Here is a 12,796-nt window from a genome sequence, read left to right on the forward strand (position 1 = left end):
TATTTCCTGAGGCTTGTGAGTAGTCAGAGTCAGTAAGAACCCGAACACCGGCGTCAGATCTGGTTCTGAATCTTGGTCCCCCCATTTACTGGCTGTGTGATGCTGGTCCAGTTACTTGTCAGCTCAAAGTCTCAGGCTCCTCAATTATAAAAGGAAAGTGATAATATTTATCACTCTTGTTTTAAGGATCAAATGAGAAAATATTAAATCTCTGAAATAATTTTTGCTTACCCTATATTTAAGTTTAGAAAATTAGTGTAATACGAGTATCCAAGATTTAGTTATCTAAGGCAGATATAATAAAAATGTCTTTGGCATTTTAATTTATTTTATTTTATTTTATTTTATTTTATTTTCATTTGAAAGTCTTTTAAGTGATCCTGGTTTAGTTTCAAGAATTAGATATAGTTTTGAGGTGTGAACATATTATTTGATCATTAGGTATAGCAAAATACACTAGTGTTTCTTAAACATCTGTGTTACACTCAAATGGATGGGTTAAAATACCAACAGAATGATGGTTGAGTAAAGTTGTTTGATGGTGGGGGTGAATAGGGGCAGAGATTTGCTAGAAAACTCCAACCAGGACAGTCCGGCTCCATGGGATAATGCACGCCTGCGCGAAAGGCTCCTAATGATGTGAATCTAAATTTCTCTCTCATGGTGACTTGGAGTAGACGTTGATTTATCTTTGCTGTGTCTAAGTGAAGGCATGCTTTGAAAGTCAAATTGAAAGTTAGATTAAATAATATTTAAAGGCTCCACACATCATAAGAAAAAGGCTAATAATTGAATGTAGAACTGAGTAGAGAATTTGTACAGGCAGTTTGTGGTTGAAGAAGCCAGAGCTTTTAACAAACATATGAAAAGAATCTTAGCCTCACTTGTACTTAGTGAAACATCATCCCGTGTACATCATATTGGCAGTGAGTAATAAGGTTGATAACATCAAGTACTAGCAAGGATGTGGGGAAAAGACCTAATATGTGGTTGGTGAGAGTGTTAATTGGGAAAACTATTTTTGAAAGCTATCTGACAATACCTAATAAAGTTGAATATGAGTAGATCTTTTTCTTGGTATCTGTTCTAGAGAAATTTTCAGACATGCACAGGGAGGCATATAGAACGATGCGCATGGCAACACCATTGGTAATGGTGAACAATTAGAAATAACCTAACCTACCTAATTTCTCTCTCTCTCCCTCTCTCTCTCTCTCTCTCTCTCTCTCTCTCTCATTCTTCAAGTTATTTTCTGAACCATTTGCAAATAAGTCATGGTATTTGTGGCACCTGACCCCAAAGCTATTTTTAAAACAAAGTTCTGAAGTGAATACAGAAAAATGTTAACATGTTTGATTTTTCTGGTAGGAACATATAGATCTGTCATTTTCTGTTTGTCTATATTTGTGAGATGCTAAAACTTGAAAGAAAAATAAAAAATGTAAAAAGAAACATGATATTTGTTTTTCTGCTTTGCTTTCTTTTCTTCTTTACAAACTTCTTTTAATCCTCCACCTTAAAACCAATGTCTTTCTTATTTGCCTCATTTGACTTAAATCTATTACGTGTCTTTGGCTCTTTTCCTCACATGATTTGAAGTATCTCCGCGGGACCTGTTTTGTGCTCAGAGTGTCTTTAGACAGCTCCTTGCTTAACTCTGTTGTCACATTAAGCTTGTTGGGCATAGCCTGTCAGTTATTTCCCTGCTTCTTTGGTATCAGTGGGAGTCAGGATTGACGATTGGAACTTAATGTATTTCATGACAGGAAGGCTTTGCAGGGCTTGTTTCTTAATGTTGCTCCAACTGTCTGTCTCTGTATGCAAGATATTTATATGTAGGGAGGGATGTTTGTTTGAACGCACGGCAGATACTTATAATGAAGATTAGATCATGCACTTCTGAGAGTTTCTGAAGCATGTAATAAACAATTCTGAATCTTTAAGACAAAGGCTTGAATGCCTTCTCAGTTGACATAGTATTTTTAGCTGCCAAAATAAACTCTCTGCCCAAGTCAAGCTCACTTTACGTGTATACACTTCAAGTTCCCTATTTTCTTTCATCTGCTTCTTTGGTAAACAGATGGCAGAAACTTCCTCTGCCTGATCTCTTTGTGACATGCTGCAAATTTAGCTCAGATGCCAACTAGCTGTGTGTGTGTCTTTGGCTATTCATAGAAAGGGAGGGTTTACCTTCCTTCCTTCTGGAGAAGCCTGGGTCTTTCTATGGGTTTGAATCTGTTTGCAAAGGGCTACTTGGAATTGGAGATACAAGGCAATGGGAAGAAATGTCTGTTTTATTGTGATACTTGAACAGTCTGTTAAAAACTACTCCAGTGAACCATTTCCAGTGTGTGTTGATCTTAGCGTGCTTGCTTTTGAATTATTTTCTCCTCTTGAGTTCAGGGGTGGTGTAGAGACCTGCATGACCATTTGTCAGCTGTCGGTTGTCACAGAGAGTTCACGTGGGCAGCAGACAGAAGTGCGTGCAAGCCGCACAGAACACGTAGCTCAGCCTCTCTGCCGGAATGCTGCTTCAGTCCTGGCCTCGTCCTGGATTCTAATGTTGGTCCAGAAACTAACCTTAAGTCAGTCTTAAGGTACAGATTGGAAGCTAGGAAGCTAATTCTTTGACATGTCTGCTGTCTTGTGCAAACCATACAGCCTACTCAAGGACCCAGATGCTCTCTTTTAAATGGTGATAAGATTAACAACATAGTTCTGAAAGATGTGTCTCCCCTGATAGGAATGTTATGACCTTCAAGTAGTAGAATAGATAAAAAGGTATTTTGAAAAAAAAAAAAAAAGAAATAAAGAAAAGCACTTCGTAATTACCAGATAGGTTTTGTTTCTTCTAGACACCATAGGGGTATCACTGGCCTAGAACCTATGTTTACTAGTATTCTCCCTTCCCCAGAGTCTCCCCCCTTCTCCCACCATTGCATTTCCTGCTCCTTTTGTCTAGCTTATGGCAAGGTAGGGTGGCCTTAAACTTAGGCAGAGGGGGAACTGCAAACTGTTGGATAATGTCACTGACTGAGTGTGGTGATGACTGTGGCTCTGTCAGTCACCCCTTGACTCATGATCCTGTACATCACTCAGTTCCTGCTGGAGAGCAGGTGTTGGCAACCCTTGGCCAATAATAGAAATGCATGGTTATTTTGGTTAAGGTCTCAACAGCACGTGAAATTGTTTGTATGATTCTGTTGCTTCAGAGAACCAAAGGACTCCCTCTTGAATACAGGTCTTCTCTGCAGTTCCCTGTCTGTGGTATGTCACTGAAGGAGATGATCAACTGGCATAAATGTACCGGAAGCTACAGGAAACTTTTAAATGCATTTTAACAGGAGACACTGGCATTTACGATCAAGAATTTTTACAGTATGATCTCACATAACACGGCCATGTGATACTATAGAAACTTCAGTTTGAACAAGCCACATCATGAAAGTGTCATGAAAGGGGTCACAGAATCTACAAGGCCAGGCATATAGTAACAGGCCACCAGATTAAGATATTAGGGTTTTCTTGGCTTTATTTGAGGCTGGATTCTCAAACAGAGCACTGACTTTGCTTCAGGTCAAATGAAGTCATAATTTGGGTTGGGTTACTCCTTGTTGAAATCACTTAGGTAAGATTTAATTTGTTAAACCAAATCCTGGAACCAGTTCAATTTACAGAAGAATGTATAATTATATAACTTTTATCCAAAGACTCAAGGGAAATTTTTTAGCAGCTATAGTGGGGATTCAAAGGGAGTATGAGGCTAAAATGGAAAGTGCTTGTAGATTGTCAACAGAAGAAACAGGAATAGAAAACGTTGTGGAAGCCTGGTCTCAGTTATTTGTATAATTCACCCCACAAGTTAATACACTGGATTCTCAAATGAGCAAATATATTTTCAAATATTGAATCTTCATTTTCACAGGGAGGGTGTTATAGCTAGTTATAAGAGGGTGAACCATGGTTGAGTACCTTACTGAATTTTCCAAGGCATAGCATTATTTTCTACAGAATAGTTACAAGACTGCCTGCCCAATTCCCACTTATCTGTAGTAATTACCTGCAGCATACATAGACAACATGAATTCCCAGCTAATGCATACTCTTCTTTTTATCCACTTAAAAGTTAGTCCATCCCTTCATAAAACCTGTTTTCCAGAGCTCCTAACAAATGGACTGGTTTGCAGATCAGTTCTTGACACGTCCCCTGCGTGCCATCTGTTTTAGATGCTAGTGAGACATGAAATGCCTAAAAGTGATCGTCTGAAAGAGACTGAATATGAGCAGAGGGCTTGAACTGTCAGAAAGTGGAATAATATCCCTGGGCTAATCAAGGAATAATATCCCTGGGATAATTGTTAGGTGGGTTGTACAATCAAGTAATCACAGGGATGATGATTAAAATTAATAGTGAATCCATGAATCTCGGGAAACTAAAATGCATGCTAGTTTTGGGAGAAACCTCAAACACAGCATACAGACTTTGGTTACCAATGTTACAGAGCAATCAATGGAATTTGGGGAAGAGACCATGCATGCAGACCAGTTCAGCCTGGCCAATTTCTGCTGAGCACCTAGTTTGCTGCTGCTATAGAGATAAATGGGAGTGAGTCTTTGTCCTGTGAGAGTTCTCAGTCTTGGAAGGAAGGAATCACACAACTGTCGATGCTGATGGCAATAATGGCTCTGCGTGGAGCACTCATTGTGCATGTGCCGAGCCTCAGGCCTGCCCAGGGCCTCGTCTACTTACATTGTCCTAACTTCTAAGGTAGATATTATTATCTCCCAGGTTCAGATGGGGAAGCCGTGTTTTCCCCCTGCATGTTATTGTATTGCCTCTCAGCACAATACGTTAAATGCCTTGCCAAGGACTTAGCCTGGAGTCTGACCGGTGGAGATCTAAGCTTGCCTCTGCTATGTTCTAATGGGGTCTTGAGGAAATTGCTTAATGTATTTGAGCCACAGTTTCTCATCTATAAAACAGGAAAGGTAATACCTACCTCAGCTCCCAGCTTCGTTGCCGCAGCCTCAGACAGACCTTCCTTGACCACTCTGAGGAAGTTTATTCCTCCCTTCCCAGTTACGTGGTCCCATTATCCGATTTCAGTTTTGTTATGGCCTTTATCAGCATCTGAAGTGATTTTTATGTGTCATTTGTTTACATGACTGCTGTTGGCCTTACCACTTGAATGTAAGTTTCATGAAGGCAAGGACTGGGCCTGGCACAGTCACCCTTCTGTCCCCAGAAACTGGTTCTTGGCACATAATGGGCCTTCAATAAATATTACATGAATGGAAAGCAGGCTAGGCAACAGTTAATAGAGATGGAAAAAAGAAAATGATCATATTATGTTTAATGTCCTTGTGAACAATTCAAGAACAAAAATAAACCATTGAAAGCTTTGAACTAGGCTGTTAAGACAGATAGAAAGGTTTGAGTTTGTTTTTTCAGGCATCACTGAAGGTTTTAAAGTAAATTCAGTTTCATCATCCTATGCATAATGGTCCATTCTTGACCTGAGCGGGCCTTCCATAAAAGGATGGGGGGGGCCCATATGGCACACCAACACAGAAAATGGAATCTTTTGCAAATGTGACTGTGTGAGAGGCTGACACAAATGTACAACCAGAACTCACCTGACTAGGTGTTTGTCACCTCAGAGTGAGTGACTTGTCTTATTATGACAAAAGGTACCTCCAAGCACCACTGACTTGTTTGTTTTTGCCATTGTTTCAGGATGCTGAGAAGCGAACTCCCCTTCATGTGGCCGCATTTCTGGGAGATGCAGAGATTATTGAACTCCTGATTCTTTCAGGTAAATACCAGCTATACTGGTGATCACACAATACAAAATAAAAATGATTAGTATAGAATTGTCCACCTGAAACCTATATAATTTTATTAACCAATGTCACCCTAATAAATTCAATAAAATTGTTTTTTACAAAGAGAGACATTTTACGAAGTTACAGTGCCCCGGCTGGTGTGGCTCAGCTCATTGGAGCATTGTCCTATTAACCAAAACATTATGAGTTCAATTCCTGGTCAGGGCATGTGCCTAGGTTGTAGGTTTGGACCCCAGTTGAGGTGTGTACTAGAGGCAACCAGTCAATGTTTCTCACATTGATGTTTCTTTCCCTCTTTCCATCCCTTCCCCCCTCTCTAAAATCAATAAGCATGTCTTCAGGTGAGGATAAAACTAACTAACTAACTAACTAGGTAAATAAATAGTATTCTTCCTTATAAAAAGAAAAAGAAGTTACAGAGATGTGATAGTTGAGGTAAGAGGATCATATCTGATTACTCACTATTGGATGTTCATTCATTTTCTTTCCCAGGTTAGCAAGATGCCACTTGGGAAATATGAGTATAATCTCACCTTTACGGTTTGAGATAATTGGTGAAGTGTGTGTACTTATGCATACATTTTTATTTCTGCACACATGCAGAAATGATTGGTTGGTACCCATGATTTTCTCCATTCATACACGTTTAATATCTAGATGTTGTAAATGAAATGTTTGCTTTTTCTTTTTTATTACCCTTGGCAGATTTGTGAATATCTTCTCAAATCACATCAGTTTCAAGAGTTGAAATATCATAGTCATTTTGAGGATAGGATACTGTTAAATATGTAGGGAATGGCTTAGAGGGAGAAGCTTTGTTTCTTCAATAAATCTCAGATTGTTGTGTGGATGAGAAAATGTCATGTGAATATTTTAAGTCATTTAAGGGAATAGGAAATGTTGAAGTATGTATCTTCCAGATTTTTAAAAAAGAAGTCTCTAGATTTTTTCTTTCCCTCTCGAATATAGCATCTTAGCTATTCAAGTAATAAAACTGTAATAAGCTTATTAAGAAATAAAAAAAAACAAAATAAAAATAAACAAAACAATACCAGCTGTACTTAAAGTTAATTGCATATAAAAATTTAAACGACCAATTACTGGACTGACTACTATAATGAACCCGGACACAATTTCTTTGTTGTGCTCACGGAAACTCACTGGATCAGAGGTTTCCTCAGTGGATGTAAGACAGTGTAGGAAGTTGTTCATTGGAAATGACATCTCCAGTAAAACTTCTACATTGTTTTGAAGACCTGATTTCTGATGATCTAATTAGGCCCAATACTACAGATAAATTTATTATATTTGAATATGTTTTTTATTTTTCCATTGTAAAATGAAGGAATAAAGAAAACTGGCTTCTTAAAATTTATATGAACAGACACAAATGTGTGTGTGTATATAGATTTGAGTAGTGCTGAAAACAATGCTTTGTTTTGTTGATGGACACACGACTGTGACTATGTAATAAAAACTGAAAACATGGAAGAGAAGAAACATCAATTTATGGACAGTGTTTACCTCTGAAGAGGCAGGTGGAGTGAGAAGTTTTCAGGAAAGGGTAGAGAAGAGACTACAACTCTAAAATATTTTATTTCCTAAAAATTGGAAGCAAATATGGCAAACACGTGTTAAGTCTGATTTGTATGTACACTAGCCTTTGTGATATTATTCTTTTTATTTTTCCTTGGACTTGACATATTTTATCTGATTTAAAAATACCAATGCTTTCATTTTTGGAAATCTGCACGCTTGGTACGTCTCACCAGACAGGTCTCTAAAATCCACACACGCTTTTCCCTTGAGCACATGCCAGACAAATGCCCGGAATGGGTCTGGGCACCTGCATGCATCTTAGCGTGGATTGTATGCAGACCGGCTGGCTCTCTTCCTTCTCCTTTTTGTTTGGGAAGATTAAAATCAGGGGGAAATGCCTGTGCCCGCAGATCATGCAGAAGGCCTATACAAGGTTTGGCCTGTGTTTGCAGTAGTAAAGGGAACCTGTCAAACCCCAGAGTAAGCTTTGCAAAGGTAGGAGCTGATGCATGTGTTTAAGCAGATGTGGAGAACATTGTGGAAAAGCAAGAACTGTGCTGGGATACACACGGAAGATTCACATGGCCCTATTTTTGTGGTGTTCCTCTTCTTGAGGTAGATTTTCTCAGGAAACAAGTATTCTGAGCCTTAAAACATGTGTGCCCTGTGCTCCTGACAGTTGCATGGAGATTAGGTTAGGTTTTGTGTGGTATTCCTTTCGTTTTTGAGAATAGGCCTTCCTTCTGACAATTCTAAAGACATCCCAGGGCTGTATTCCAAATAAACATGAAATGTTTGATGTTGGCACAGACAATGGCTAAGAGCCAGCACTACCTGACTGGTTGCTCCCGCAGTAGAAATTTGGCCCATGGAAAATTGTAGGCAGAAGTCAGTGGGGGTGTAAAATAAAGAATTTTCTGTTATGATATCTAATGGTCCCAACTAGCCATGCTCACCATGCAAATGCTATGTTAAGAGACATCCCAGCTCTCAGAGGAATGTTTGGTTTATGAATGTGCAAATTCCAAACCTTATCTTAGACCCCCAACTTTGTTTTTTATTTGTTTTTCAAAATCTGAAAGGGAAGGTTTTAATTCTGCAATGTGAAGCTGACCCATCTGTTTTCTTCAGGCATCTGGGAGTTGGTGATTGAGAAACTTGCTTTCACATCACCCCCACAGGGGTGTGGAAGCCACCAGCCTCTTAAATGTGGCTCATTCAGTAGGGCCAGGAGAAGCCGTTCCATGAATCTTGATCCGCCCACCACTTTGGTGTTGGAAGTACTGAGCCGTTAAGCTCTCTAGTATAATTTTGGGTGGCATATGCCATGGAATTTTTCTTCCTCCCACCATCAAATTAGAAAGATTTAGCGAGAGACTATTGGGAAAGTTCTTTAGAAATTTCACTCAGCTGTGGAAGCTTAGGTAAATGCTTGGAATTCACATGGCTTTAATTTTCTCTGAGAGTTCCTGTGTCCAATTTGTATATTATATTCCTAAAGAAATATCACTGTAAGAGCATGATTATTTCCATCTCTGAACTTATGTCTGGCAGCTGACCCTTTAGAGAATCCAACCAAACTGTTTTCTATCTTAATAATGAATGAGGTGTTAATGATTCCCATGTTGGACAAATGATTTGGCCTTGCCAGAATAGCTCATTACAGCTGTGTTCTCTATTGTTGTGTTAACTTACAGAGCTCAGTGTAACCCAAGCCCACTTAATTCCTACTGACATTATCTCCTGTTAGCCAGGCGAATAGAGCCCTGAATGCCTCAAGCAGAAAAAGGAATTTAGCAAGACCTAAATTCCTCATGCTAAATTCCTCTTCTTATAACCACCAGACTAGATTCTGGCTTTATTCCCCCACACCCGACTCTGGCTTCTGTTTGGGAACTGGCCTTGTGAGGCTTAAGTCAGAGAGAAAGGTCAAGAGCTTGCAGAAGTATTGGTCCAGAGATGTATGAGTGAGGTCAATGTGAACCAATGAGTGGATGAGAGGTAAGAGGCAAGGGTTGGGGTATAGGAAGCAGAGCACACACGAAAGTGACCACAGTGACAACAGCTTGTAGAGAAACTCTGGGGATGCACAAGGGTTAGAGTACTGGGCTGAAGGGAGAAAACTGGAAGTACCTGCCTTCTAATATGGGAGTGTTTGTCAGGTGTTGAGTCCTAATTAAAAATAATAAATTTATCTGAATGTAGGCCACCAGACAAGTGGTACTCCTGTAAAATTGTGCCCTGTGATTTTTTGAAGTGTGATTTCCACTCCCAAAGCAGATTGTCTCCAGAGCCATGGCAGGTCATTCTTTTGATTTTCCTGTGCATAATGTTACAGGAGAAAGTAGCTTCTTCTTGCTGACACAGTAAAGAATTACAGATCAGCAAGGCTATTAGCGAGCAAGCAGGTTTGTTCTCCTGGAAGAGAACAGGCCTTGCTGAGGTGGGGAAGAAAGGCAAGGACAAGGGTGGCAAGGGCAAGGGTTGAGAGAGTCCCAGGTCCTTTGTTCTGAGGACTTATATAGTTGGTGGGATGAGGGTGAAGAAGTTACATGTCGATTGACAGGTAAAGGTGGTGCCAGCTTTGCAGGGGGGTGGGGAGAGTAGTGGGGGGGTGTGAATACCCAAAGGTGTTTATGGGCTTTTTGCTTTGGGCACTGTGGGCCCTTTCCCACCTTTCAGGCCTTGGGATGAAAGCACAATCTCAAAGGCTTTCTTTCCTAGACAGTAGAGACGATACATAGAATTTCTAGGATTGCTTCCCTCCCGTGTCAGCATGGTATTTCTTGTGATGTTGGAACACCGGCAAGACTGCCGAGTTAGCGGGTGAAACATGCCTCTCTCCTCCTCCCTGCCTTGGTTGGCTGTCTCTCCTACCTAACAATAACAAATATTCATCCTTTAAAATTGGATTTATTTTTCCTCCAGAAGTTAAAGGGGGTGATTAAGTCAGGCAGTGCTGCTTTTGGCCCCCAATATGGTGTGATTATCACATGATGAACCTTTATCTGGTGGGCAAGTAAGCTGGCTCCAGCCATGGCTGGTGTGGCTCAGTAGATTGAGCGCCTGTCTGTGGACCCAAAGGTCACTGGTTCGGCTCCTGGTCAGGACACATGGCTGGGTTGCAGGCCAGTTCCTCGGTTAGGGGTGTGCAGTTGGTGTTTCCCTCCCTCTCTTTCAACCTCCCTTGTACTTTCTATAAAAAATAAATAAGTAGAATCTTTAAAAAAGATAAACTGGCTCCAAAGACAACTCTAAGTGGAGTTCTAAAATCAACTTGTGAACAATTGCCACACACGTAGAATTATCATACATGCTCCCAAGGTCATTGCTGTAAAGGACACTGCTCCTGGGTTGGAATAAGATTTAGTCTGTTTATTTCAAAGAAAAAAATGATAGCAAGCTGATATCATTATATTATAATCATATTTCATATGGTCTTTTGTTTATATTTATTTTGGCAATTAAAAGCCAAACTTTAGATAAATCAGCCTTAAGAATCAGTCGTTCTCTTTGACCTATAAGATTTTTCATTCACTTAGTTTACATTTTGTCTTTGTTCTACTTTTTCCTAGACAACAGGGCTAAGGGAACAAAAGTACGGCCTCTGGAAAAGATGCCCCGAGTCCCCATTCCTCCTGACCTCTGGGGAAACTAAAACCAAGTGGTAACAGGGTGAGATGGAAAGCACACTTAACTCGTCATCGGGGTTTATGCCTGACCACTTTTTTTCTGAAGAGTCAGAAACAAAGAGGCAGGCTTTAAAACATCCTTGGGTAAAAGCATTTGCCTTTAAATCATCAGGCACGCAGACGCCGTGTCCTTCAGTGCACAATGGTGCCTGCCAGGCAGGTAAATAACGTGAAGCTTCCTTTGGAAAAATGAGTTATAAATATTCAGCTCTGAGCCAGAACCATCTGACGTCTCCCTCTGACATGTAAACAAGACTGCGAGATGTCTTTGGGGGAAGCGGATGAGGAAGCCCGTGACAGGGGGTAGCACTGATGAAATACGGCTTGATCCCCCGTTCAGATACCTCTGCTTTTGTCATAATAATTCCGCTGTTCGGGGAGAGGAGGGTTCCTGGCAGCTGCCTGCTCAGTCTTCTGAAGGAGGATGAGTGCAGGGATGGCGGACTTAAACAGTGACTGGAGAGAAGCCGCTTCCTAGGTTTCTAATTATTTTTCAATACCTCAGGCTGTACGGGGACAGGGCTGGTGTTGTGGTGTGGTGCTTTATAATGCTTAGCAAGCTCAGGGTCATTTTTCTCCCTGAAAGAGTTTTAATAGAAAAGCCACGTTTGGATCTACATAAGACTGAAAAACTATGAAAGTTTTCAGAATGTGTGAATAATAATACTAATAACAATACAATATAAATTCTAACTATAAATTCTAAGGAAAAGCAATAATACAAAACTACAGACATAGGCAAAGAATCTGAACAAGCAGTTCTCAGAAAATGAATTGTAAATGGCCAGGAAACAAACAAATTAGAAGATCTCCAACCTCTCTATTAAACAGGAAAGCACAACAATGAGATACCATTTTCTTCTCATCAGATTTGCAATATTTTAAATGACGGGTACTATCAAGTATTGATGAGGGTGTGGGGACACTAAGCAATCTTACATCCTACATGTGTGAGTAAGTTGGCACACCCTGGAGGGTTGAGACCACCTATTAACGCCAGAAGTGTGCATGACCTATGACACAGGAGGTCCATTTCTCATGATCTATCCTAGACCAATACTTCACACTTGCATAAGGAGTCACTTTATGGATGTTCATAGCAGCATTGTTTGAACGAGTGAAATACTGGAAACAACTGAACTACCCATTAATAGAGAGAACATGTTAAAAATGTTGGCATACATGTATGTGGCAATGAAAAAGAATGGATTCAGTCCTGGCTGGTGTAGCTCAGTGGACTGAGCACGGGCTTCAAACCAAAGGGTCGTCGGTTCAATTCTCAGTCAGGGCACATGCCAGGTCCCCAGTGGGGGCCACCTGAGAGGCAACCACAGATTGATGTTTCTCCCCCTCTGTTTTTCCCTCCTTTCTCTTCTCTCTAAAAATAAATAAATAAAATCTTTAAAAAAAAAGAGTGGATTCATTCTCTAAGCATCAACATAGATATGAAAAATATATTTTTGAGTGAAACAAGGAGATTCCGAGTATTATTATAATATGATACAATGTATGTAAAAACCTACTTATGAAACAATACTGTAGATTTAAAAACTGTTGTGTAATATTTTAAATATATAAAAAGAATATTGTATTGATCACTCAGCTTAATTTTCTCCATTTTCTGTGGAGGCACATATTTGCATATAAAGGCATAAAAGAAACTGCAGCTTATATACCAATCTCAGAGCAGAATTTTCTTCAGGGAGCGGGAAGAGTAC

General features: G+C 40.0%; 1 protein-coding gene across 12 annotated transcripts in view; it reads left to right on the plus strand.

Annotated features, from left to right (window-relative positions):
* The window catches only part of ANKRD44 (ankyrin repeat domain 44), a 296,575-nt gene that overhangs the window by 141,103 nt on the left and 142,676 nt on the right, over positions 1 to 12,796 (plus strand). For all 12 annotated transcript variants that reach the window (XM_036023135.1, XM_036023137.1, XM_036023141.1 and 9 more), the window contains exon 3: positions 5,738 to 5,816. In XM_036023135.1, the coding sequence (XP_035879028.1) occupies positions 5,738 to 5,816 (79 nt within the window). The remainder of the gene's footprint in view (positions 1 to 5,737; positions 5,817 to 12,796) is intronic.

Source organism: Phyllostomus discolor, chromosome 4, assembly GCF_004126475.2.
Source record: "Phyllostomus discolor isolate MPI-MPIP mPhyDis1 chromosome 4, mPhyDis1.pri.v3, whole genome shotgun sequence".
NCBI classification, from domain to species: domain Eukaryota; kingdom Metazoa; phylum Chordata; class Mammalia; order Chiroptera; family Phyllostomidae; genus Phyllostomus; species Phyllostomus discolor.